Here is a 27102-nt window from a genome sequence, read left to right as displayed (position 1 = left end):
CACCACAACAACAGTTACCTCGTTCAAAGGGGGCCCTATTTCCTCTGATCTACGTATTTATCTTTCGCTAGAAAGAGCAAGATTGAAGATAAGGATATACATACCGTTTCAGCTGGTCTGGCTGTCAGACACTAATCCTGCGTACATGCGGAGTATATTCCCAAACAAAGTCTACTTCTGCAGTGAAATATAACTATACCACATCTCCTCTAATCAAATTAATTGTATCTGTGCTTGCGTATTCCAGACTTTCCGGACGCTCGGTCTTTTTTCTCGTACCTATGCACATCCCTTGCGTTAGCGATGTTTACTGTGTGCTTGGAGGACGGTACAGTGTAGACTGTCGAAAGTATTGTGTGCATCTTTTATTTATGTTTCATACAAGCATTTGCTCTTAAAGGCTCTGTACTCGGTATCCATTATAGTATAAGCAGTGGGCATACCATATTGGAGTCCCCGTAGACCAAGCACACAGACAGCACCTCAACCTGTTACTATATATATTCGTCTCAAAGTGCACCTGCATCTGCAAGTCATACCATTGCATATATATCCTCATAACTCCAAAAACGCAGAAAATCCACATAACCATCATTAAACTATAACAGCACTCCGTAAAGCTAAGTCTCAATAGCCCTCGTCTTCAACCCAACAACCCTCCCCTTCTCAGTATCCAACCCCAACACAAAGTATTCCACCCGCGACGACCCAACCTCCACCCGGTATACCTTCACCTCCACATCCTCGTCTGGCCCGGAAGCCGCCGCGCGAACTGCCTTGAACACACTGCGGTATTGATTCCGTGGATCGAAGGATGAGGCTGATAGCGTTGTAATATTATGCGAAAGGTCGTTATCAGGAGCGATCAGTGATGATAATTGCGCTGTGGGTACACCGTTAGCCTCTCATCCAACATGAAAAATATCGTATGAAAGAGGGGCACGCGTACAAGATCCAGGCCACTCCCCGTTCCCTGCTCCCTCGAATCCCAGCACAACAGGCTCAAACGGCTCATCTGTCTCAGAAATATAGAATGCGTCGATTGACTGTAAGCTCGCGGGGATCTCTGCGTTAGCGTGGACGGTCTGTGTTTCTGTTCTTTGTGTCTGTGTAGATTGTTGGCCTGTGGAGAGGTCGGAGTTGGCTTTTTCGAGGAAGGAGAGATAGGCGTCGTCGGAGGACATTGTTCGTGTTGTTCCTATTTGGAAGGGATTTGTTCTGTGAGTGTTGTTTCTGGTGAAGAGTGATTTGTGTTGGAGAGAATAGTTGCGATGTGAGAGGATGAAGTTCTGACTAAATCGCTGGATAGACGTTGGGCGCAAGGCAGGGCCCATGACGCAATACACTCCGCGAGAGGGTCGCATTGATTTGACAGATAATCCTCGATTATAATAACATTGGATTCAGAACATAATTGGTCAGGAAGTGGTTAATGGGTAGGTTGAATAAATTTTAATTCAAGATAGGTTAAGTTCCGTGGTCATGTTGCATATACATCTTGACACCGAAAATTTCTAACCCGGCATTGTCATCTACAAAAACACTCGGAGAATACGTGAGAAGTGTACATAATTACTGGAAAATTTTGAAGGTATTGTCACTTTTTATTGAAAAGGAAAATAAACGGAAAATACATCTCACTACACCAGCCCAACACCTTAAACAGTAGTAACAAGATCCTTCTTGAGGGTACCCAGGAAGGCCTTCTTCTCCTCGGCGGTCTGGAAAGCACCGTGACCGAACTTCGACGAAGTGTCGATCCATTTGAGCTCGGTCTTCTCGGTGGCTCTCCGGTTGACCTGGGGGTAGAGGGACTTGCGCAGGGTCATGACACGCTTCTTAACACCAGGGACGGAACCCTTGAGGAGGAGGAAGTCGTTCTTGACCTCACCGTAGCGGACGAAACCACCCATGCTGTTTCATTATTAGTATATGTCATCTCGATTCAAAGTCAAGGGGGAGGGACGTACGGAGTGATCTGCTTCTTGGAGATGTCGAACTCAGTCGAGGCGTTACCCTCGTCAGAGCCCTTTCCGACACGGAAAACCTTGTGGTTGCACGAGGTACGGTGGTGGTAACCCATCTGACCGGCACGAGCAACAGTCCACTGGACGTGGTTAGGGTGCCAGGCACCAATACAGGCGACCTTACGCAGACCCTTGTGAGTCTTACGGGGAAGCTTGGTGGTACCCCAGCGGCTGGTGACACCCTGGAAACCATGACCCTTGGTGACGGCGATGACATCGATCATCTCGTCCTTCTCGAAGATGCTGTCGATCTCGATGGGCTTCTCGAACAGGTTGCGGGCGAAGTCAACCTTGTCGGCAACGGCACCACCGTTGACCTGGACCTCCATGAGGTGGGCCTTCTTTTGCTTGACGGGGGTCTTGCGGATCTGGGTGTGGGCGAGCACACGGACGACAGTGCAGTACTTCTTGATGCGCTCGAGCTCGCGGGTGATGGCAGCGCCGCTGTTGTCGGCGTGCTTCTTGGCGTACTTGGTGAAAGCCTTCTTCTTGCTCTTGTACCAGTTCTTGTAGAAGCGGCGCTTGACCTCGTCGCTCAGATGCTCGGCCCAGACAGTAGTGAGCGAGCGGAGACCACGGGGAGTCTCAATGTATCCGACAACACCGACAGCGACAAGCTATAGATTTCGTAAGCCTCCATCTCTCCCGTGCCCTTTCGATGACGGTAAAAACATACCGGAGGAGTCTCGATGACGGTAGCAGCCTCAACAATCTCCTTCTTGTGCATCTTGGCACCGGGTCTGTCAAGGTCACGGACGACGGTGGTCATACCGGCCTTGTAACCCATGGAGGCCGTCAAGTGGACGGGCTTCTTGGGGTCATCCTTGGGGAAGCTGTCGTAATATCTCAGTATATCGTTCCCAATCCGAAAAATTTTCTTGATGTCGCCAATACTAACCTCTTGACCTTTCCACGGTGACGGGTCGCACGCTTCCGGGGAAGGAAGGCAAGCGAACCTATAAACACAATCACATCAGTATATCATCGCACACAGAACCGGCCGACTAGGTGATGAAAAACATCGAAACGGTCGAAGTATAGGAAAAGGATTTCACGAACCGTGCCGAGGCGCTTCGTACTTCCGGTGACTCCTGTAAAAGAAAATCGTCAATGGCCGCTTCTTCGCATTCGGATTGTAGTCGTTTCGGGCAGCACTTACATCGTGACCCTGTTGTCGTTAGTCGTTGAAGTGGTGAGAGTGTCTGGTCTCTGAATTTGTCCGGGTCGTATTTTGCACCCGCTTGTCGAGTGTGGGCTGATCTAAGCGAAGTCTTGGCGCAGCCCTGCCTTTTTTGGGGCTAAGCGACTGGCCGCGTTATGCCTCAGGCAGCTATTTTAATCACGCATTTTACTGTGCTGTCACGTGGAAAAACTACACTCAACGCTCGGGTATTTGGTATAGCGATTTCATTTCCAAGAATAATATCAAGCATTCACAGAGAATCAAACAATTCAAACTAAAACAGATAGTCCTCCCATACACGGGAGAAAAGAAAGGTTGAAAATGAGAAGACCAAACATCGAGCAACAAGCCACCGTGGCTTTGTCACAAATGCCAGGCCAAAACGTAAAGTACAAAAAAAGAGGACAAGAAGAAAGGAGAAGGAAAGAAGGGAAAATTGAAAATGAAACAGAAAGAGATATTCGCATAGGGTAATGAATGAATGCAAAGTTTTTCTCGTCATATTCATTCAAAGTTCTTGCTTTCCATCCAACCCAAAACAGAAACCACAGAGAACACCTATTGAAAGCCCGCTTCCGTCAACCGTGTACATCAAAAGAGTGAGAAAGAAAAGAGAATCGAGTATATAACAGGAGCTCCTTAAGCTGCGGGCTCCTGCTTGGCCTGGGAAGATTGTACTCCGTTGCCGTTGCCGTTGGCATTGCTACCGTTGGGGCTGCCCTTGGCGGCAGTGCTGGCCCGCTTCTCATCATCCCCATCGTCATCATAATTTTCATCCACGTCCATCTTCCGCGCGGCAGGCTCATGGGTAGGAGGCTGTTCGGGGCGAGTTGGTTCCTCCTTGACCTGAGCCGACGGCGGTCCCGACTGAGATCCGTTCGAGGCCGGAGCAGAGCTCTCAGCCATGGGAGGAAGACTCGAGCCGGAGTGAGGGGGCATTTGCTGGATAGATGGAAGCGTCGGGGGATGATGGGCGGCTTCGGATGGATGGTACTCTTCGTTCGCGCGACGCTGCTCCTCACGTCTAGCTTCTGATGAGCTACGGCGCTGCATCTCGCCGGGGGACGGCATGCGGTTTGGTGGGGTGACACGACGGCTGGGTTGGTCGTCGAGACGAGCACGGCTCTCTTCATTGGCGATCTTCTTGGTAGGACCAGTATCAGCTTCCCATTCCCTGCTACGCTTCATTGCCGATGCGGGGCGATCCTCACGCTCCCGAGCAGCTGCTTCGGCGGCGGCGATCGCAGATGCCGGCGGCGGAGCACCTCCCGCGATGCCGCCCGCTGGGATCGGACCATAGTGGAAATCTTGGTGGGGATAAGTCGAGCCAGGCGAAGAAGGCCGCTCATCGCGAATCGGCCGGATATCGGGGTTTGGCGAGAACGGTCGGTGGTACGGAGGCATGGGACCAGACGAAGGAGGACCGCTAGACGCACCAGGACCGCTGGGAGCAGCAGCAGGGGGCAAGGGTCCGCGGGTGGCGGATGCAAAGGCACCCGAGCCGCTAGGAACCCGTTCGTGGGATGGTGCGGGAGCGTTGGTGATTTGAGGCAAATGATACGGGCCGGCCATGGTCGTCTTGGGAGAACGAACGGCAGATGGGGCGCGGACGGCATCGGGGAACACCCTGCCGGGCTCCTGACGCGGGCTAGGCTGCGCCGGGCCACGGACAGCTTCACGGTGGTCAAAGCCATTGGCAGCTTGGGCCTGAGCCTGCGCCTGCGCCTGGGCTTGTGCCTGGGCTTGTGCTTGAGCCTGAGCCTGAGCCTGAGCCTGAGCCTGAGCTTGAGCCTGAGCTTGGGCCTGGGCTTGCGCTTGGGCTTGAGCCTGGGCAGCGTGGGCAGCCTGAGCTTGGGCCTGAGCCTGAGCTTGAGCGTGTGATTGAAGTTCGTTAATACCGCGGTTCCAATCCGCAACATGCCTGGGAGGGGCCGGAGGCTGCGGTGGAGGACCGCCAGTTGGAGCCGGCGCAGCCCATTGCGGAGGAGCACCAACACCATTCTGGTAAGCGTGGGGATGGACATCCTGCGGCTGAGGAGGAGCACTACTTTGGTTGGAACCAGAAAGCTGGCTCTGGAGCAGTTGCAGGCGTGCCTTGATATGGACGTTTGTGGGATCAAGATCGGCAGCGCGTCCATAGGCGTCGAGAGCATCGGCAATTTGGTTGTTGCAGGATTCGTACAGAGTACCGAGATCATACCAAACTTCCGAGATGTACGGGTTCAGACGGATAGCCCGAGAGTAGGCGTCCAAGGCATCACGGTACTGGTTGATCTGGTAGTAGAGTACACCGATCGAGCACCAGAAGGTAGGGTTCCGTCCATCGCGGTAGACGGCTTGCTGGTAGGCTTCGTAGGCCTTGGGGTACTTGGCCTGCGACATATAGCAACGGCCAAGCAGATACCAACTCTGTGCGTCAGTGTTATCTGCGCTAACCGACTTCTCAAGGTATTCAATGGCCTTTTCTTGGCTTGCATAGCTAGTGCTCTGCTGGTGGTACAGCCAGCCAAGTTGCTGCAAGACCTTGGCATGGTTGGGGTCACGGTCCAGCACTCGTCGGTAGGCGGCCTGGGCCGACTCGAACTATTGAGGCTGTCAGTAGCTGCACGAGCCTGCAAGTAAAATTAGGGGCATATATCACTTACGTCCTTCTGTTGCTCATGAACGTGGCCAATTTGAAACCAAATGTCCTCCTCAGTGAGAGGGCGTGGAGGGTCGTTGACGATGTATTTGAAGCACTAAAACACAGTCAGCAAGGATTGAACTTAAAAACTGAGACTTGAATTTGAATCCATACATCCAGACTGTTGCTGAACTTCTGCTGCTGCTTGTAAATTATGCCCAAGCGGAAGTAAATTTCGTTGGCCTTTTCGAAGTCCGGGGCCATACGCATAACCTGGGAGAAAGCCTCCTCGGCATGATCGAGAGAACCGTACCGGTCATAGAGAATCCCAATTCCATACCAGAGTTTTGGCTCCTACAAAGCACAGCCGCGGTTAGTGTAACGCGTCTATGGCACGTGACGGAACAAACACCGACCTTAGGATCTCGAAGGTGGTACAGGGCTTGTTGGTAGGAGGTATACGCTTCTTGCAGATTGTCCATCATCAGATGACAGTGGCCTGCAGTCATAATGAGTTGGTTTTCTAAATGCAGCACACCAATGGGAACAATTCTTACCCAAGCTGCCCCAGGTTTCCCCGCTCGCCGAATCCAATTTCAAGATATTTTGGAGATATTCGACTGCCTTGGCGAACTGTTCTTTCGTTCGCAAAATACACGAGATGGCGTTCATCGCAGGAATGGACCACTGGTTATGGCGCAGTGCCTGTTCATACGCGTTCATGGCGCCTTCGAGGTCGCCCATCAATTCCGTCAAACCACCTATCGCAAATGTCAGCCATACACGATACACGTCATCGCAAAGTTTTGCAAGGACAAGGGAGCATAAGCACATACCGATTTGAAGCCAAACCTGTTCATTGAGCGCGGCGATTTTCTGCGCGGTGTTCAGTGGCGGGCCCTTTTGACCCTGCGATTGCAGGGGAATGTGGCCATTGACCTGGGCATGAGCCACGATGTGGGCATGGTGAGGGGTGACAGCCCCGGTGGGTGACGGCTGAGTGTGGGCCATATTGTCCAAGAAGGGTCCTTTTTTTGGTACTGTTTGCGCTACCGTCCAAGTCGACCGATCAGGGACTCTGCGACACGGTGATGCAATGCAGTGCGCGTGTCACTGGTGAGAGTTGCACAATCCAGGGAGTCCCAAGGTGTTGCGCGGGAACCTGTGGTCTGACTCTTGTTGGTGGATGGACAAGGAATGAGTCTCGTGTCGGTGAGTATGTGTGTCGAGGCCCGATTTGGCCGTGTGTTGTTTCGCACCCAATCGCACAAAGACCGAAGGAACCGGAGATGATTGCGAAATTGAGTAAGATATATTTGGAACACGTTTTACTCGAAATCAGCTGAAAAGGAACGCGACTGATCGCACTTCCGGAGCGTCGCGGTCAGGTGTCCGAGTTGGCAGGCGGCAGTGCAGGCGCGCCAATTCACACGAAGAAGTTTGAAAAGACAAGTTTTTGAATAAACAAGAAGTGAAGCTAAAAAAAAAAAATAAAAGAAGTGCTAAAAGGAAGGATAGACAAAAGATAGGATGAGAAGAGATAAAGTGTGTAGTAGTGGTACTGATGGGCGGTGGTGGTGGTAGTACTCCGTAGAGTTAAAGGGAAGATCTTGGGTGAGGCCAGCCGACCGAAGCCGGTTAGTATGGAGATGGGCCAAGAGGGGAAGAGAAGAGATGAGCAAACGAAGAGGAACAGAAGAGAATCAGGGGATAAGACAAGACCAACAAGAACGGGGAAGAGGTAAGGAAGGAAAGGAAGAGAGAGAGAAGGGAAAGGGAAGAGAGAAGAGAGAGAGAAAGGGTCGAGGGGCTGACAGAGAGTAGAGAGAGAGGCCAGAGAGGGTGATTTAGTGCCAAGAGGTGCTAGTGGTTGTGCAGCTCATGGAGCAGGCGTACAGAACAGTAAAAAGTAAAAAAGGCGCTGGGATGACGGTCGCCCGGGCAGGCTTTGGCAGCCGCTTGTCCAGGAACGGTCTAGTGTTGGTGGAGCCCCACGGATCTGGAGGCGCGTCCGCGGGTATTTTAGTCGCTTAGCTCAGCAGCAGGTGTTTTATTTTCCGGTGCCGGCTTTCGGTCGGGCGGGTGACATAACCACGACGCATTCTCTGTAGTTCCTCTACATGTACATTTTAAAATTGACTGAATGACTGAATGAATAATGCAAGTACAACAAGTACACATGCACCGCGTGTTTGCTAGAAGGTTAGCGCCACGCTGGCATGGGTCTAGCATGGCTCAACGGGTATTCTCCGTATGGGGATCTACTATTACGAGTCTCGGGTATCCGTACGCTACTGTCTGAAATAAGGATATTACAAAAGTACCTGTGCTTGAAAAGTACACCGTACTCTCGTACTTTTACTTGTACGGAGTACAGTTGTACTAATCTACACCCGCGGCAACCCAAATAAAAAGCCAATCTGCCAGTGATGCATATGTGTACAAGTATGTGTGGGAGGAGACGGGGACCAAAGACCGAAAATAAGCAAATTAAAAGAAAAAAAAAGTTCAAGCACGAACCCCCGGTTGTGACTCGCCGAGGAAAAACAGCTCTAGTGTGGCTGCAGGTGGGACCAAGGATCCTTTCTTAGTTAGGTCCTCCCCGTGCCATTGTTGACCTTAGCCGAATTCAGTAATAGTTTTTGCTTTTTTCGGATCACCACCCTTTTGGCGTGGTTTCATTGGTTGGGCACAGACCAGCTGCAAAGAGCTGTCTTAGGTAAATGTGGGGCTAACTGCTAAGCTACTGGAAGCGACCAGAATTGGGCAGGCATGAGATGAGGCTCCACTTGGGCCACCTGCACTGTTGCAGTTCTTTCGACAGGGGTAATACTACCCCTGTTATGTGTCAGTACGAGGTACTTATCACTGGGCGGTCATAGTACACCGAGTGTATCTAAGTACTTGTACTTCCGCACCCTGAAGTATCGGTCGATCCAACTTAATCCCCCTCTTCAATTGTTGTCATTATGCCTGTCACAACATATACATACTCGACACTTATATTTCATGAACACCAATTGATGCAATTCATACAGACTCTCTTGAACTAACATAAATCTGGAGACATCGTCTCTGTAATCCATGGTTTCGGTTATGACGATTGACGTCTCCCGCCGTGAGCCACATCCGCACTAGCCACCGCCACATGTGATCCCTAACGGATTCCGGTCATTTTCTTGGTGGAGCACAAGCCGATGCTGATCCGTCGTCGGCTTTTCGAGCGATGGTGTGGACTGTGGATGATGATCTGGATACATCACCGAGGGGCGGGTGGGGCTCATTACATATTACAGCGCATATGCTGCTCCCACCATCAGAGTACAAATAATGTGTGCGAGGATTCTATGGATTCCTCCCGCCAACATTGCAATGCAATAGTGTTGATCTGGTATTCTATCAGAAAAACTGTATTTTTATTTTTATTTAATGTTATTCCATGTCAACTATTTTGGTGCTATATTCCGCAGTTATTATTGTTCCAGTTAATTTCTAGAGCCCGTGTTCTCCCCACCCCTATTTACGGCGTACGGAGTACATACGTCTCCTCCTTCGTCCGTATTATTGGCATCCGATCTAACTCCGACTTTTTTTTTTTTTTCCTTACAATTTATATTTTCTTCTTTTCCCCTACAGCTCCCAGCAGAAATGCAGATATGCACTCCGTACTCCATACAGACAGCCCGTAAGGAGCAGAGCGGCCCACCGACATACCGCAACCGCCACGGTTCCTCCTTCATTCTTCACCCGTCGCCTATCGCCTTATTTACTCGATCGCAGTGAAACTAACTAAAAGTAGCACCCTCCAATAAGCTTTCCTATTAATGTAATGGTCACAGCACTGACCTTATCCTGGTCCTACACTCGCATACTCCTAACGGAGCACATATCCTACAGCTGGATCCCGGCTGCATATGGCTATCTGTATGGCCGGAATCGTGCGGGATTCATCAATCATTCAATCACCGAACCCACCTGTCCTCGCCCATCATTCTCCATACATAACATAGTGCCACAGCACACCATCGCACAACAAAGAAATAAAGCAAATAACACACGATATATGCAATATTCTGGTTTTTATTGGTGGTTGATTGCTGTTGCTCTTTGTTTTCTATCACTTCCAGCATATGCATGAATGATGTGGCTATTCTGAAAATTACTGGAGCTTGGGCCGAGACTACTATCGCACCGGCCCTAGTCTTGGTCTTTGCGCGCGGCTACTTGTACTTTGGTGGACTTGAGTGTGGATCTTCATTTGCTTACAAAGTACGGTGTCAATATATTCGCCCCGTACAAAGTACTCAGATACTTTATACAAGTATAAAGTCGTGCGAAATGCCATGTGGTATCAGGTGTCGAATATCGCTCAGTAATCGCACTATATCGATTGAAACTGTTCTTGCTTCGTAAATCGAAGGTGGCGGTGACTCGCCGCAATGACACACGTAGTATTCGTGATATGACTAGGTCTCGTCACTTGATTAGGCACGACATCGCCATGCGATTGGCCCTGGCATATATAAACAGACATAGTGAACTGGTGGTGTTACAAACCAGATAAACTTACATGGCTTATCGCGATGGCAGTTCATCATAGACTTCTCACCCACGTCTTCCGGACATTACGCAATACGCTATTATTCTTGCCTCTTGAGTAACAGCACATCTTGTAGACCGAGTACTCATAGGCGACAGGCACTTCCACAACGTTGGGATAAATAGTCCTGACCTCATGAATATCGTCACCATGGCTTCGGAAATCCCGAGAGCAATAAACTACATCGAACTTCGGCAGAACGGCGATTCCGCCTGGCAGACTCCGTTAAACCGTTCGATGTACCAAGGAACGATTGAAAAAAAGTCGATCAGTCTGCATAACCCTTCGTCCCCTCACGGTAACAAGTTTGCGGGGTGTTGATCTTTGATCTTTGATACAGCGGATGAAACCAGTCAGAGAGAGAGGCCTGGGGCAGAATTCTTGATAGCGGCTCGTATCGAGATTTCATGGAGTAGCACTCTCATGTTGATCAAAGCCTCCAATATTGCGGGGGGAATAGAAGATGGATCTGATAGCGAGTGACTCGATATTTATATTCCCAAGGACCTTGCTAGGGACTGTCTCGCTTTATAGCGTCAAAATCTGTGGGAAGGCTTTTCACAAAGTATATATTGCACAGCATTTCGGCCGACATGTAATTCTAGTGATGTAAGTAGGCCCGAGTGGTGACGCTTCACATTTACATAAAATTGCAGCTACCTGCATTCTGCATCAAGTTAGCCAGTTGTACGGAATACTGTTAGTTGAACTGTGTCACATGATCTGACTGTACTCCAAGTCATGGCACGGAGGAAGAGTATACTTGTAGGTACAAGTGCAACTGTTGGAAAGTCCGTTACCTCCGCCCAATGAATACCCGATACCCTTGTAGTCAGCGCGCGCTGAGATTCAACGATAAACCCGAGATCTAACCTCCGACGCCATGCCGCTAGAGATGACGAATGCGATGCTCAGACCGACATCACGCTCTCTTTGTCCAACACAAACAACAACATCCTCGGCCAAGGAGCAGGCCAAGATTGCAGTGTCAAATCCGCGGTATATGCCGCTCATTTCCAGTATATAGACCAGCATTCCGCCGGCCAAGAGAGGATGATGAATCTGCCCAGCAAGCCCTGTGATAATTTACCTAAGGGATACCACTGTGTAGAGCGGCCTGCCCTTGGCGTCTTTGCCGTTTTAAGCGGTTCGGAACCAGTCCTTCTTCTGCCAAGCCTCGCCAGCCGACTCCGAACGCGGATCCCGGAGAGTTAGTCATCCATATTGAACCAATCAGTAGCCTGTATCTCAGCCTGGAAATCCCCGCAGGGACTTGGCGGCTTGGCACCTGTTTCCTCTTCCGATCCCCTTCAACCTCCTATACACATATTGGAAGTAAACCAAAGGGTAAACAAACATCCAAAAAGTCCAGGAATGGCCCTGCAGCGGTGGAGAAATGACCTGCATCTAGATAGGCCACACCTCCGGCGCCAATGGGACGATGATGAGCCATCCTGACATCCGCCAAGGCCTCGGCATCTGGGCGATCTTGGCAATAAGCCCCAGAGCCCTCCGCTGTCTCCCTCTGTCTTTGCTTCCCCCCTTCTGCCGCTGTTCCGCTCTTTTTTTCTCTTCTCTTCCTCTCTTTTTTTCTGTCAAGTGCGCCTGGTATAATAGACCCCCTCGCCCTCTTTATATTCCTCCGCCGCCGTTGCTTCTCCCCTCCCTCCCCCTATCCCCCCCAATCGCTACGGCCACTACTGAATACTGTCACTTCCTGTTCGGGCGATTTTGAATGCCTTCGTTTACAGAGAACGTGATGTCCCTTGCGCTTGGAACCATGCGGTGAGCCCTGTCCTGGTTCGCTCCGTGTGCGCTGTCTGTACTACAATTGCCTTGTTCTCCTCTTCTCTCTCTTGAACCCCCCTGTCGCACTTTTTTATCCTCGCGACTTTTGGGGCCTCTCTCCCTTTCTTCGTCATCCCTCCTCTTTTTAGAACATTTTTCCGAGAATACCAAGAAAGTCATCTGCCGGCCCTACCCGTTCGTTTCCTTGCTTCGCAATGCGACAGCCAGAAATGGCCCACTCGCCGGCCTATTACCACGACAATGGTCAGCTCATGACGACCTTTCTCCACGATCCCCGGGCTCCGGATATCACCACCACACCTGCTCCTGCTCCTCCTTCTCCTCCCGCTCCAGCCGCTACCGCACATCGATTATCGGGAGTCTCGTCCGTTCAAGAGGGCCCCTACCATTCATACCGTCATCATTACCCCCATCATTCGTTGGCTGGGTCCATGGGTTCGCAGCTGGAACCACCGGCTCCGGTGTCATCTCATCCGGAGAGTGGTTCGGTAGTCACTCGCGAGTCGAATAGTTCCAAGCGGAAAGAACGTGCTCGGGGGAGTCTGTCGGAGCGTTCGTCGTATATGTCCGGGGAGCGTCCATCGCGTACCCCCAAGCGACCCGTTTACGACGATGTGCCTGTTCCGGATGACAATCAGGATGCTTTGGTCATGCTGGTGAGTATTCCATTCCCCTGCCCTTTTGTATCGTTGTTGATTGGTTAGTTTCGTTTGTCCATCCCCGTGCCGATCGTCGCGTTCGCAACCTCCTTGTATACCGTCTTTGGACTCCTTTTCGCGATACTCGTTTCTCCGCTTCGCCTCTGCCCTCCTACCGCATACCTCAAAGAAACATCGTTCCGGGCACAGATTTGCGATTTGTTGGCTCCTGCATTGCATGTGCACGAACGCTTAGTCGGACTGAAACCGTCCGCTCGTCGCTCTTCCAGTCAGTGGGTCTATGACGACGACCCTGACACTTCAACTTCGTCGCCGCCGCCCGAGGACCGTAGCCAGACATATTCCGTTGGAGGATTGATCACTGTGCTTCTACTGTCGTCGTTTTTATCTCTTGCATTGCTTCTCACTGTGTGGATTGCCGCATCTTTTTGGGTATTCGCCATGGTGTTGGGCAATCCCGATGGCACAGAACGCAAAGACGACGGTCGGGCTGCGGTCCTCGGAGTCTGTCGATGGTGGCAGATATGGTTGGGCAAGGCGCGAAGGAAATCTCGCTAAAACATTTTGGTTTGATTTGATTTGATTTGCACTGCCCCACTTTGCATTTGTTCTGTTTGTTTGCTATTTTGCTTTGCTTCGCTATGATACCATTGAGATATGTGGAATGACCTGCGTTTTTTTGGGTTCGGGAGTATTATATGGGTTGGATAATTGCTGGCGCTGGATTCAATTTTTTCTTTTTCTGAGTGGGATTGTATTTCTATGGAGTATTCGTTTGCGCGAATTGATACCCGGTTAGTTTAGGTTGAGAGAACGATTGCATCCGCATCCTAATATTTGATAGCCTTTGTGGGTCATTATTCAATCTAAATTTTTGTAGCTCTAACTTTGCACCATCATGTCAAGTATCAAGTATTTCGTTGATATGCTACATCTACAAGTTTCAAACGGCCACAAACATAGAGACAACATGCTCCAACCAGTTGCCGACCAGCTCGGGTACCTTCTCTCCTAGTAGGTCGTGTCCTGGCTTCATCTCACCAAAGTATCAGTCGAACTCTTCTCGCCTGCAAGCGGCATGGAGAACGTTCGCGATCACCAGGTGAAACCTTGGGAGTTCTGGACAGCTTGGTTCCGTCCGCGGATGTCTTCGGCTCAACGTTTCTTTCCTCTCGTAGGACATCGTGAAATTGCAAACTTTTGAAAAGTCTTGAGCCTATACCGAGACCCCTATATATCGTATTAGGGATTTATTTGTAAGATAGTGACAACCTTTTATGGTGATTGGGTGAACGAACACTAATCACTCAACGTGTCGAAAGCACTTTGAAGCGCATAGCTGGTGCATACTCCATTGCGAAAGGGTTCGGACGTCTATTTTATCAGTCTCCAACGTTCTTAGTCGACGGCATACATGTGCAAAAATGGCTCTTTGTTTGGGCTTTCTGGCTCAACGGATATCCTTTCTAATCTGTCAAGTACCATCCCACAGGGACTGGAAGGTGTTGTATTGCCAATGTTCCATGTTTCAGAGCAACTTGTAGGCGCTAACGAGTACGGATAGATGAACTGCAAGATGTTAGTGCTCTGAACTCGTTCACTCTGTGCTTATCCATGCATATTTCCAGTTGGACATGCCTCGATACCTTCATGTCACTTTCCTACAGAGCAGAAAAGACACAACATTTCTCAACATGAAGGCACTGCCATAATTCCACTTCTCGTTGAGTGGATTGTGTGGTGAACGTGGCACGCAATAGACGCAGAATTGTCTTGCTTCTGTACTTGTAAACCTAAGTAGTATTGAGAAAATCGAGAAAGTTCAACTTTCTATCCATTTTCAGCATGGTTCAGTGAGAGAACTTCCGCCTTTGAGGAAAACTGGCTGGTTTAGGAAAAGAGCCAAACCGAAGTGTGGGCTCGATAAAGAGAAAGCTTCTTCAAGCGGCGGGACAGTACACTGAGATGGTTTCAGTGAATGGGCATTTCTTAGGCCGGTGAATGAATGATAAAAATGACTTGGTCTTCTTTGAAGATTTCTAAAAGCATTAACGCCTCTGTGTAGCAATTTATATTCCGACGATACCAACGAAGCAGAAGCCTATGGGGTGGACCGGTATGCGTGGACCGGCGGCTGAATCTAGAGCTTTGGCAGCGCAGAGGCATTATATCGTAGGGTTAATGCCTATGCATAATGAGCCATGCTCTCAAAGGAATGAGAAGGATCACGTATCCATGCTCAGAATGCAGTGGACACGAGTGCATAATATGTGTCTCTCGAGAAGGCGTAGCCTATATGAGCCCTGGTACTTCTGTGGGTATGTTAAATTATATGAAGTCTATAGGAGACAAAATGACGGTTGGTTGGCGGTGCTTTCCATATATAGAGCTTTGGTAAAGCCCACTGTCACCACAAGGGTAGGTCAGATTTGTGCGTCAGTGAATAGCTGCTGAAGAAGCAGGCGCCTTAATTAGGCTTCTGGGACTTTCTGTAGCACGACAACGGATCGAAAAGCAGCGATACCGCTTGTCGATTTTTTTTCTTCTGGACCGGAGAAACAGCCAGTTCAGCCAGTCGAGCATAATAATGGAGACGTCCCACTGTATACAGCGCATGGCGAAGCGTCTTGGCCAATTGAAGTACGGGTTATCTTGTAGACGATAGCACTAGAGATACGAAAAGCTGGTCTGCGCTTAGCAGTAGATAAGTGAGAGGAAGATAGAAAGGGAGAGACAAAAGAAAGATAGTCACATGATATCCATTCAATGAATCGCTTTTTTATACCCTAACCTGGAGAACAAAGGACGTCTATACAACTAACCGACGAGGGTATACATATGAAATATGAGAATACCACAATAAAAGAAAAGACAAAAACTAAACTGAAACCAATATATTCAAGTAGTCAGTCATCAACCATCATGATCTAACAAGAAAGACATCATTATCAAACTTTTAACGCCTCCTCCGCTGCTGCTGCTTCTTCCCCCCATGATTCCCCTTATGCTTCTGCACACGCGCAGCACTCGGTCCATGAGCCTTGGGCGCTCCCAATCCTTTTCTTCCAGCATTAGCCTTCGCAGCCGCAGCCTGCAGATCCTCCTTGGACATTCCACCGTCCTCATCGATATCCATTCCATCACCGCCTCTGTTCTTCTGCGAGAACTTGATCTTACCCTTCTGACCGCGGCGCGCGGCATCGGGACCGCTAACTGCCGCGAGGTAGGCGTTCACACCACCACCGCCAGAGGGGTCATTACCGCCGGCCATATCGGCATCTTCATCCTCGTCATCGCCGAAGATGAGACGGCCGTCGGGACCGACCTTGGCGTTGCGCTGCTTCTTCCGCGAGCCAGGGCCGGTGTTGAGGAAGCGCACGCTGGGCTTTGTGGTAGAGATGTTGGCGAGGGCGTTCGGGGCGAGGAGATCGAGAGGGTTATCCTCTGGTGAGAGTTCGCGGATGTACTGCTCGCTTTGCTTGCCCGCTCCTGCTCTTTTGTTGGGTTTCTTGCCGCCCTTGGCGCTGGCGTGAAGGGAGCCTTGCTCGTCGACTTCGATTTCGCTGGCGTCGGCGTCGGAGTCCAATTCGGAGTCTGAGAGGTCGGAGTCGTAGACGGCTTTGTCGAAGGCGTTGCTATAGGATGTTTGTTGCTCGGCGGGAGCGTTCTTGGTGTTAGCGTTGGTGTCTTCGTCTTCTTCCTCATCACCAGCGGCTTTCTTCTTCTTCTTGCTACGCTCGCGCTGTTTGCGGATGTTCACGACGAGTTTGCGGTCTGCTTCGCCGACGAGGCTCTCGATGAGGGGTGCGCCGAAGCGGCGGATCAAGCGATCCAGGATACCTTTGACCTTACTCCGGAGACGGCCCTTGTGTTCCTTGTTCCAGGCCATGAGGTTCGGGACGAGCGAGTTCAGTCGCGAACGGAGGACATCCTCCGGCAGCACGACAACAGCCACCTTGACGAATCCCAGGACTGACCGGACGATCTCGCGGTTGTTGCTGGTCAGAAACAGCTCGATAGTCTGCACGAGGTCCGAGCGCACGTTTGGCTGCAGTTCTGTGTGGAACTCGAAGAATAGTCGCGACAGCGCTGTCACTGATGCCGCGACCATGTGCGGTGAGCTACCCGCCAGGCCGGCGGACACCATGGTGAAGAACTCCTCAACCGTGGCAAGGGCATCGGGTGCGTTGTCGGGCATGTGCGGGACAAGCGAGTTGCGGATCTTGGTGCCAGGTGGGTTCTGTTCGGGGTCAACGGTGCGCTTGGCCAGGTGGATGAGCAGCTCGAAGGAGGCAGTGCGCGCCTTCTCGTTGCTTTCCTTGCAGCCCAGAACAACCTCAGACAGCACACTGGGGATGAAGTGCAGGTCTGAGCTGGGGAGGTATGCGACCAACTCGTGGATGGCGAGCATGCGGTCGCGACGGGCCGACGATGGCGTCTTGTCAGCGGTAGTCAAAATGAGAGACTGCAGCTCACCGCTGCGTTCGCGGAGCGCAACTGCACCGGTTTCCGTCGAGGCCAGACGGGGGATCAACTTGTAGGCCTTCTTGATGAGTTGCTGGTCGCCGCTTTGGCCGTTCAGGATAGCCGCGGCCATGGCGAACAGGCTGGTGAAGCTGGACCGGGGGAGATAGACTGACATTGCGATCACCAGGTCGATCAGAGTGTGTGATGTAGGCGGCATCTTGTCACCACCGCTCGATTGCTGCTTGCCCTGCTTCTGGGCTTCTTCCTGCTCCGAGGCCACGGAAGAATCCAGCATCGAGGCGACACGGGTGAATGTATCGTTGAGTTCCTTCTCGGGAGTAATGCTCAGATAAGCATTGATACACTGCAGAATGTGTCCTCTATAGTGCGGGAGAGTCTGGCTGTAGACGTTGAACAGCACGGCCAACACATTACTAGCGAAACCACTAAGATGCTTGATATTCTTAGCCGCCGCAGCCTTGGTGATTCTCCTCTGCAGAATTAAATCATCCTCTTCCCTCTCCAACTCCAGAACAGCCTGGTTCGACTCCACCAGCGTCTGCAAACCGCGGCAGAGATCCACCCGCAGCTCCGTTTGTTTATACAACACATTGGAGAGCAGCTCCGCAAAGCTCTGATCAAACGACTCCACCAGATCCAGTGGCAGCTCACAGTATCCCGGGAGTGTTGCCCAAGTCTGTTGCACGAGGGTTTCGAAGATTTTGGCCTCGACCGTCTTCTCAGCGGCGCCGTAGTCCATTAGTCTCTGATAAAGGACTTCACTGAGCGGAACCATCTCGGTGCGGAAATGGGCGAGGTTGGTGTTGGTGACATGGTCTCTGATCACGGGCAGGAACCAGACGCGGCCAGGTTGGCCAGCCTTTTGCTCAACGATGTTCAGGGGAAGGATTTCGAGGACTGCGGCGGGGCCCATGGCTTCGATGGCGCTGCCCAAAACCTCGTCGGCTTCCTTCTTGCCCTGGAAAGCGTCGTTGCTGCGCAATTCGCCGACTGTCTTGACGATGTCGATGAGGTAGGGGCTCGAGCGCCACTTGAAGCTGTCGAACATGGCAGAGCAGACTCTGAAGACTTCCGCCCACGCGGCCTGGTACTTAATCGAGAGAAGATCGGTGGTGACCTTGGCCAATCTCTCTAGCGTCTTCTCGTCGTACACGGAGGGCTCGATGATCACGCTGGCGGGGATACAGTTGGCCAGGAAGGAGATCAGACATTCCGAAGCCGAAATGCGAATGTTACTCGACGGCGACGCCAGGAAACTCGAAATAAGATCGAACAACTCCGGCAGCTTCGCAAACGTGTCCTCGGGGCTAACCTGCGCCGCGACATCGTATCCACGCGACAGCACCGCAATCCAAGGCGGCAACAGCTGCGAGTCGTTCTGCGCAGGCTTTAATTCCGAAATCGCATCCAGCAGACGCGGCAACTTCGATGACGAAAAGTCATCCGCCATACTCGAGAAGATAACCTCAAAGACCTCGAACGCACCCATCGTGATGAACTCGTTGCTCGACCGCGACGCGTGCATCAACAGCTCGCACAATGGCTCAATCTTCTTACTCGGCCAGCCATTCGCCGCCGTCGCAACCGTCTTCACCAGCTGCAGCGAGTGGATGACCAGCGGGTCTTGGTTGTCGCGCTGGTTGCCCTTCTTCTGCTTCGACACCGCAGTAATGCTATCACCCAATGTCCGCAGCGCAGACTCTGCACACATATCCGCAGCCGGGTGGTCGAGCGACGGACTCGGAGGAGGATTCTGCAGCACCTTAATGAGAGCATCCTGAGCCCTCTTCCGCACCTTGGGACGGTGGTCAACGGCCAGACTCAGCAACCCGGCCGTCGCACGGCGCGGTCCAACCTGGGTATGAGGGAGATTCCACGCAGCGGCATCCTGGCCGATCAAAAGCGATTCCAAGCAGCCAATCGAGGGTCTGAGGAGCGGGGCTTCGACTTCGGGGAGGGAGAGGGCGGGTGCGAGACTGGTGAGGATCTGGGAGAATTTGGAACGAAGGATTGGGGCGGGGACAAAGGGGCTTGTGATGTCGAGGAGATAGACCACGGACGTTGCCAGGTCTTTATTGACAATGCCTTGTTCAGCGGAAAGCGATTGGGAGAGGAGAGCGAGAAGCGCCGCGAAATATGCTGTCGGCGAGAAGTCTGCTTTTTGATCGCGCAGTGTGTCTTCCACTGCAGAGAGCACTACGGCGGTCTATATGAGGCAATTAGCATCCATAATCTCACTTCCTTCCTACAGATCTCTCAAATAACAGGAAAGACTTACATGGTGCTGATTCTGCAGCTTGGGCGACTTGATCTTCTCAAGCTTCTCCGCCAGGGTCGCCATGATGGTACACAAACCCAGCCGGCACGGAAGAAGTCGATTACACAAGAGAAGAAATGCGCAAGCTGTTTGCCTCCAAGAAGAGGAAGACAGGGACAGGATAAGTGATGTTGAAGATTAAGATTGAAGAATCGGCGGATGCGGAGACTTTTTTTTTTTTTTAGGTGGTGCCGCATTTCTTGGCACTGCTATCGATAGCAGCACTACGAATAGAATTACATATGTACAATGAACAGCGAAAGGCCATCAATTGGAATATTCATGAATGTTCAAGCAGTTAAATCTGATGCCAGGCATGTTCTTGTTTCTCATATCATGAACATTCATCAAGACATCAGAATAGACATAACAATCGTCAGAAGGCCTTTGGCCTCATGTTAATTTGATTCCTCCCAAGACACGGACTATAGTCACGTATCAGTGTACTGGTTTCCCATGGTGTTCACCTAGCGTGCCGTAGTAATGGTAGTTGCTCGCAGCAAGTAGGCTCCAGTTATAACTTCCTCCACTCAGTTGTAAACCCATGGTCTGAGTCGAAAACTCCAGAGCAACCCAAGCAACGCTGAAGAAGGCATGTCATAGTGAAAGGGGATAGCAAACTAAAACAGAAGAGTCTCCCCACTATGTTCAGCTTCGAATCCCAGTTTTTGTAAATTGCCATGTCGTTTCTTGTCGCTGGTCTGCCGTTCCGAGTCCTCCTTTTTCTTCAATGCATAGACTTCTTCGAATGGCGCTTGTTGGATATTCGGGGGGACATCGTCTTCCCTATCTAGATCCTATTCACGAGATGAGCGGTCAGTATCAGTGAACACCTCAAACCAGGTTAGACGGGGACATACAATTTCCCCAAGCAACAAGACATTCTCTCCCCGAACAATGAAGATCCCCCGGGGAATATCGGCATAAAGGCCCCCGGCGTAGATTCGTTCGACGGTATCTTGAAGCACGAGGTTCGCTGCAGACATCAGTCAATCGTCCACTCATCCACTCAATCATTCACATCCTATCCAGAACATACCAAACTGATCCCAACTCCTCAACACCCCAACCAATTTTCTCCCATCACGAAGGACCAAAACCAGCTTCTCTAAAGCACAGGATGCCCGTCAGTTTCTCTTCTCTTCTCTCCTTCCTCTCGTCCCCTTTCCCGCCTCCCTTCCACATCCAAATGCCGCACTTACTATCCGTCAAATCCAGCAACTGAGCAGCAGTCGTAAACATCTGCGGCGGTAATTGAGGCGGTCCTTGTGTAACCATCGAGGCTGATCCGAGATTTTGTTGTTGCTGTTGGGGTGGTTGTTGTTGCGACTGTTGCGTGGCGGCAGGCGGGGGGTCGTGGATCGAGAGGCGCTCCATTATGGTTTTTTTTTTTTTTAATGCGCGACACGTATTCAAACTTCTGTCTTCAGATATCGAGATGCGAAGAGAAATTCAAGTCGAGGAATGTAGGTGTAGGCGTAGGTGATTGTGGAATAGCGGCTTGGTGGGGTGCGGTGCGATGCTTTTCAAACCAGGCGGAAAATGGTATTTAGAGACGAGGTCGGGAAGGAAATAATAGGGATATTATCATTCTGGTTCGATAGCATGGACTAGCCTGTTTGCAGAATGAACGGGGGAATCGCAATTGGCGTTGCAGTTGAGGAAAGTCGATTTGATGTTGGATAGGCTGGGTATGTTTGTTCTGTTTGTTCAGCGCCGCGAGTTTATACAGGCTGAAGTCATAATCAAGACTTGTAACGTTTCTTCCGGATGATAAGAGATCAATTATTGTATTCTTTTAGCTACTGTATACTACATCCTAATTGTTTAATACATAGACTCCCGTCTCGTCTCACCATGCTCACATCAATATAGTCGTACTCCGACATACCATAACCACAACCGGGGAAAAATTAAGCAACACCCCATCCTCTCCTCCTCTCCTCCGTCATCCTCCTCTCTCTCCGTCTACTATAAGCCGCACAGAACGGTTCCTCTGCACTCCCCATCCTGGCCCTCGCAGGTTCCATCCCCCGCTGATACCCTGGACTCCCCGCCCCCGGCACCACCTGCACCAACTTAAACTGCTCCTCGCTGATAATGCGCAGCCGGAAAAGGTAGCGCAGCAGTTCAAAGTCCGGACGGGTGTTGGCTAGAGTGTGGCCGTGCTGGTAATGGACTGTGTCGATGTGGTCAAGGAGGGCGTCCCAGGCGCGGCTGTGGGGAGTGTCTGTGAAGATGTTATTGGGGGTGTTGTTGGTGTTGGTGGGAGAAGTGGGAGAGGTGATGGTAGGACAGATAGGGCAGCGCGCCATAGGAGGCGGCTGGTGCGTGCGGAAATGGCTCAGCACATGAGTTTTCCAGTGTTCGATATCGGTGAAAGTCTCATGGCAGTTCAGGATGTGGAAAAGACAGGCGTAGTTGTAGTTGTGGTTGTTGGTTGCGTTATCGTAGTCATCATAATCGTAATAAGCGCGTGAGGAATAGAAGATCGGTCGGGTATTTGAGATCCTAGGCGCCGGGGTCTGGATGAAGGATTGGCTCTCGCTTGGAGAGTGCGTTTGAGGCACGACGAGGACCCCGTTGCCGTCGTCTTCGAGGATATCATGTCTGGCGAGATCAGAGGCGAGTCCCGTATCCACGGACGAGGTAGATAGAGTGGTGGAGGATGGATAGTAGTCGGTGACGCTGGATAGCGACGGGGCGGGAGGCGGTATCATCATTTTGTAAAAAACAATGATGGGTGAAGCATTGATAGCTTTTTCTGCTCCCGAAGGCAGTTAGTATTTCATCTTATTTTCATCTCATCTTCAGAACCGCCGTGTTTCTTACCAGCTCATAACCAAGCAAACACGAGAAGAGGGGCAATCATTCCAGCGCCCATGTCGTCCAACTAACCAGACATGGGTGTCTTTTTTTTTTTCGCGTCCGTGAATTCCGTGATTGCTACTTAAGATGACGGACAACAAGACAGGCAAGCAGAAGTCCAGCCGCTGCACGACAGAAGATCAGTGAAATTTTTCTTTTTAGCGTTAGTTTGCGGTGGTGCTGGTCGAGAGGGTTTATTGGACCACGTCCAAGCGGGGTTTTCTTTAGACGTAGAGTCGCATACCTACAGATACCTACAGAATACAGCAGAAGTACGTACAGACTGCGTCTGCTGTTATCCTACAATAATGTATGTATTCCGTACTCCGTACTCTACCCGGTATAGTCGATATCACCCGCAGTTACATCGAGTGAGCCCTGCTAAGGCCCTGCTGAGGCCCTGGCGTTTGGCCGGGATAGCGATAACAGGGGAATCCTGGTCTGCCAGGCGAAATGATAACGAATGCGCAATGCCGAATGGTCCGTTGGTAGTACATGCTTCGTATCTTTCTGTTATCTAATTTTTGTATTGATCGGAGAAAACAACTGTCTATGTCAAACATGACCCAGTGCAACTGCGGGGGTATTACTTGTTCATTTCCGTTGCAACATCCAGCCAAAGAGAGAAGTGAAGCAAAGTCAAAAGCAGGTGGTGGTATTATCGAGGCCGTGACCTCGGGAGAGGAGAAACCACAAGATAAACACAGAACTGTAATGTGTATCTAAAAAGTTTGAAATTTATAGCAAAAAAGGGAATAGTAAAGAAGAAGAAGAAAAAAAAAGTTAAAGAACAAGAAGGGTAAAATAAAAGCACACAAAAACCCATCCATCTATTTAGTAATGACGCCGAAACGAAGAATTAAGGAAAGAAAAAAGCCAACAAACCACCGACACCATGGATGCCCGTTAAACCACTGTAAATGCAAAAGGAGAAGTCTAATCGTTTCGTGACACACATGAGAAGTAATTTTTTTTTGTTGTTGTTTTGTTGTTTTCTTTTTTGAATCCTTTTTTGAAATTTGATCGAAAAAGAAAAGTGAAAGTTTGCTTTTAGTGACCCAGAATTAGAAGCGGTCCGCCAGGTCACCTCCAGCGACCGAATTGTTGGTTGACGAGGACATGGACGGAAAGCCGCTCGTAGGATTCAACATGTCCTGAACAGCCACCTTGGGAACCTGTGGTACTGGAAGCTTCCGCTGCGTACCATCTGGCCTCGACATGATGTCGGAAATGCTCGGGCCAGCATTGCCTTGACCGGGGTTGTAGTACTGAGGACCCTCAGCCTGGGGCTCCATCGGTGCCAAGGCCGGCGTGTGGATCGACAAGTGACGTATCGATGGCAAATGCAGTTCACTCGAACCCAAAGGCCTCAAACGCGGCGAGTGGGCCGGAGTGGCCAGCGGAGTGTGGTCAGGAGTTGGGGAGAGAGAATCGTGGGAGAAGGTGGGAGAAGAGGGTGCGGTGGAGTTGGGCGAGTTCGGCCTCGAACGCTTAATGCGATGGGAGTAGGAGTCATCTTCCTCATGCGAATGCGAACGAGACATGCTCTGAGAGATGGCATATGCAGAGAGAGAAGGAAGACGACTGTTGCTACCGTGGTGCCGCGAGCTGAGCAGAGGGTGGTGGTGATGATGATGGTGATGGCTGCGCGGAGGGTTGTGGAATCCAAAGTGATCATCACGCTCGACTTGCGAGGCTGCAGTGGCCAGGAGGTTGATGTCCATACCCGATGATGCCCGCTCACTACTGCGAGGGTAAGGACCCAAATTCGAACGCATGTGGCTGGCGTAGTTGGCGTAGGAGTGGGGAGGAGAGACGTCGGGCGAACCGACCTGAGAGACGGGAGCGGAGCGGGTGATAGGCTTGCTAGGTGGGGGCATCATGGAGCCAGCCGCATTGTTCACGATGGCATGGGCGTTGTCCTGAGCACCTGCAGCCGCTGCGGCCGCTGCGGCCAGATGCTGCGCCTTGTTGCTGCGTCTCGAGTTGGGGTTGTTGTGGATTCTCGAGTGGCGAGTCAGCTCATCAGAGCGACTGAAACGCTTTGTGCACCCCGGAAACTGGCAAGCATGCGGCTTCTCACCAGTATGCGTTCGAATATGACGGGTCTGGTGCTCCAAACGGTGGAATGCGCGGTCACAGAGGGGGCACTTGTAAGGCCGAGGGAGGTCCTGGCGCACCTCTTCGGTGGCCGGACGAGCACCCTTCATCAGAGGAGGCAGTAGACTCACGGAAGAGGCCATGTTGGTTGAGGGAGGACCAGAGGGAGTAGCCGGTGCTGACGTGGTCTGTTGACGAGAGGCGGCGAGAGGGTCTGAATCCGAGGATTGAGGATTCAGTAGATTGGAGAAGTCGACTGAAGACACCGGCGATGGCATCTGAAGCTGTGACGTGGGTGTTTGTGGAGGAAAAGGAGAGAAGAGCGAAAAGGCGGGTGAAAGTAGGGCAATGGGGGGATTTATAAAAGAGTCGGTTCGGAAGGGGGAGTGGGTTGTGGGGGTGGAAAGCCGAGGCGCAAAGGAAGAGGAAGTGGAAAGATAGATGAATGGCCCAGCACAGGGGGAGAGTGCAGCAAAAAAACCGGGAAGAAGACGTGATCAACACCCGATATAAGGCCAAACTTTGTTTTCTTGCTTTGATTTTATTTTATTTATTTTATTTTTTTGCGTTTCGATTTTTCGGTTTGGAGCGTGACGACAGACTTGCAGGTGATTTGACAAGACTCTTTGTCTCTGGCAAGTGACCGACTGTGGTAGTAGTCACAGGTAGAGATACTAAATAGAGATTGACAGATTGACAGATAAGGAGACCTGGGATAGTGGAGGAGGGATAGGAGGGATGCCAGGAGTGGTGCAGTGCAGAAAATCTGGAGATGACGATCTGGAGAAAGAGGCAGAAATTGGATGATTTGGCGATGAAGTCAGGAAGAGAATGCTAAGAAAAAAAAAAGGTAGGAAGCGACAGAAGTAAAAAAAGAGAGAGGAAGAAAAGATGGAGGAATGGAGAAGAAAAAAAGTAGATCGGAGGAGGGGAGCAGGGCGGGATTGCGAAAGTCGCAGCAGGTACAATACGGGCGGATACAGTCACTCGGAATCGGAGAAGGAGAAAGAAAGGGTAAAGAAAAAAAAAATCGTACTTTGTGTGTGGGGATGTAAAAAAAAAAAAGAAAAAGAACGTGTGCTCCGGTAAGGTAGATCGTCTGGTTGATTTTGGAGATGTCCGGTTTAGTGGGGGTATTTATCTTTTTTTTTTTCCCTACTTTTTTCTATTGAATATACCAAGAAACGATTACCAAAAACCAGGAGTCCAAGAGTCTACTTCACAAAGAGATATCATCAGGCAGCATCTGATTATGTAGTATATCTCCAGTCATAATACCCCGTACGGGGATACGTAAAACGTAAAAATACAGGCACAGAAAAAAAAAATGTGGGGCAGACTAGAGTCGATAGGATTCCGTAGACCGTAGACGGCACTGCAGAAGTGGCTGTGGACCCGTGCGTGGCGGTATCGTATCTTACAATACCGTATTATTTACACCCCACTATAGACGGTTATCGCGGGTGGGAGTAGTCAATATGATTCACTACTATCCATAACTACTCGAAGTATATATAGAGTTAGATGTTAGCTAAATAAGACAGCTGTCCATGATGAACGATGACGAGAGCAATGCTCCAGGCAGAACATGTATTATTCTTGTACTGTTGCAGGAGTCCAGACCAGTCAGTGATCGCCAGTGATTCAATCGGATGATGGACAGCGAGCAGGGAATATACAAATATTCTACAAATAATAAGTCCCCAACCCACACCGTGACGAGATCATATGTTCCATTCTTATCATCCTGGCATCATGGCCTTAATCCGGGGAACTGAGGGCTGCCACGAAAATGTCCCGGGATGACGCCGGTAAGCCTCACCAGTAGTCTTTACGACAGGGCTTACTACTACTGCCAACACAGCCCCTGGTCTCAAGTAGTTACACCCGTTGAACATCATTACACCACCCCCAGAATAGAGGGGAGAGACTCGTACACGCACCCTGCATATACATTTCACGTTCAATCCCAGCCAAGTCAATCAAAGGAGACGACACATAATCTTTCCCCCCTGGAATACGGAAATGAAACCTCCGCAACCATCATCCCATCCCATCCCCCCTTCTCCCACAAGAAAGTATCCACATTCCAACATGTCAGAATAATTACTTTCCTCGGACAAATACATTGCCATTGTCCTAGAGTCATGTCGTGATCGATTTACGTACATATTTTACTTACAAACTTGCCCGGGAGTTTATTCCCCAGATGAGATCATGAGTTTACTACATCAAAAGAAGCCACCGGATGGTTCGGAACCAACCTGGGGAAATCATCAGTCATCATTCTCTCCGTATCCGTACCCGCTCTCCGGACGGAGTTATCTGGGGTGAATTTCGCCGAGATTTTGGCGGTCCGGTCAACTCTCGGTATTTCTACTAGTCGTGTCTCTACGCCACCCGAACCTTGGATGAGGAAAACGAGAAG

General features: G+C 50.7%; 7 protein-coding genes across 8 annotated transcripts; 1 reads left to right on the top strand and 6 right to left on the bottom strand.

Moving 5' to 3' along the window:
* Nucleotides 1-620: 620 nt before the first annotated feature.
* Nucleotides 621-1364, bottom strand: ACHE_40941S (uncharacterized protein; the record flags this gene model as incomplete). The annotated part of the gene is made up of 2 exons (XM_043279196.1): nucleotides 621-883; nucleotides 950-1364. The coding sequence occupies 2 exons, from the start codon at nucleotides 1362-1364 to the stop codon at nucleotides 621-623; spliced, it is 678 nt and encodes a 225-aa protein (XP_043136899.1).
* Nucleotides 1365-1658: 294 nt separating this feature from the next.
* Nucleotides 1659-6844, bottom strand: RPL3 (the record flags this gene model as incomplete). 2 transcript variants are annotated; one of them, XM_043279194.1, is made up of 11 exons in its annotated part: nucleotides 1952-2644; nucleotides 2704-2860; nucleotides 2926-2983; nucleotides 3087-3118; nucleotides 3187-3236; nucleotides 3889-5793; nucleotides 5856-5948; nucleotides 6008-6187; nucleotides 6250-6332; nucleotides 6391-6594; nucleotides 6670-6844. In XM_043279194.1, 11 exons carry the CDS (start codon nucleotides 6842-6844, stop codon nucleotides 1952-1954), a joined length of 3630 nt encoding a protein of 1209 aa, XP_043136897.1. The 2 variants fall into 2 exon arrangements, with proteins under 2 accessions (XP_043136898.1, XP_043136897.1); XM_043279195.1 differs by lacking the exons at nucleotides 2926-2983; nucleotides 3087-3118; nucleotides 3187-3236; ... (4 more) ...; nucleotides 6391-6594; nucleotides 6670-6844 and adding an exon at nucleotides 1659-1914 and having other exon boundaries at nucleotides 1971-2644; nucleotides 2704-2814.
* A 5592-nt stretch (nucleotides 6845-12436) lies between these two features.
* ACHE_40938A (uncharacterized protein) lies at nucleotides 12437-13459 on the top strand (the record flags this gene model as incomplete). Its single annotated transcript, XM_043279193.1, has 2 exons — nucleotides 12437-12898; nucleotides 12947-13459. The coding sequence occupies 2 exons, from the start codon at nucleotides 12437-12439 to the stop codon at nucleotides 13457-13459; spliced, it is 975 nt and encodes a 324-aa protein (XP_043136896.1).
* A 2398-nt stretch (nucleotides 13460-15857) lies between these two features.
* Nucleotides 15858-19730, bottom strand: ACHE_40937S (mRNA-binding protein RRP12; the record flags this gene model as incomplete). The annotated part of the gene is made up of 2 exons (XM_043279192.1): nucleotides 15858-19595; nucleotides 19668-19730. 2 exons carry the CDS (start codon nucleotides 19728-19730, stop codon nucleotides 15858-15860), a joined length of 3801 nt encoding a protein of 1266 aa, XP_043136895.1.
* Nucleotides 19731-20326: 596 nt separating this feature from the next.
* LSM1 (U6 snRNA-associated Sm-like protein LSm1) lies at nucleotides 20327-21083 on the bottom strand (the record flags this gene model as incomplete). The annotated part of the gene is made up of 4 exons (XM_043279191.1): nucleotides 20327-20503; nucleotides 20567-20682; nucleotides 20746-20814; nucleotides 20909-21083. 4 exons carry the CDS (start codon nucleotides 21081-21083, stop codon nucleotides 20327-20329), a joined length of 537 nt encoding a protein of 178 aa, XP_043136894.1.
* A 536-nt stretch (nucleotides 21084-21619) lies between these two features.
* Nucleotides 21620-22429, bottom strand: ACHE_40935S (uncharacterized protein; the record flags this gene model as incomplete). Its single annotated transcript, XM_043279190.1, has 1 exon — nucleotides 21620-22429. One exon carries the CDS (start codon nucleotides 22427-22429, stop codon nucleotides 21620-21622), a length of 810 nt encoding a protein of 269 aa, XP_043136893.1.
* A 1209-nt stretch (nucleotides 22430-23638) lies between these two features.
* Nucleotides 23639-24952, bottom strand: ACHE_40934S (C2H2-type zinc finger protein; the record flags this gene model as incomplete). Its single annotated transcript, XM_043279189.1, has 1 exon — nucleotides 23639-24952. The coding sequence occupies one exon, from the start codon at nucleotides 24950-24952 to the stop codon at nucleotides 23639-23641; it is 1314 nt and encodes a 437-aa protein (XP_043136892.1).
* Nucleotides 24953-27102: the final 2150 nt, after the last annotated feature.

This window comes from Aspergillus chevalieri, chromosome 4 (genome assembly GCF_016861735.1).
Source record: "Aspergillus chevalieri M1 DNA, chromosome 4, nearly complete sequence".
Lineage (NCBI taxonomy): Eukaryota > Fungi > Ascomycota > Eurotiomycetes > Eurotiales > Aspergillaceae > Aspergillus > Aspergillus chevalieri.
Note: the sequence above shows the minus strand (reverse complement) of the source record. Positions and strands in the feature narration are given on the sequence as shown.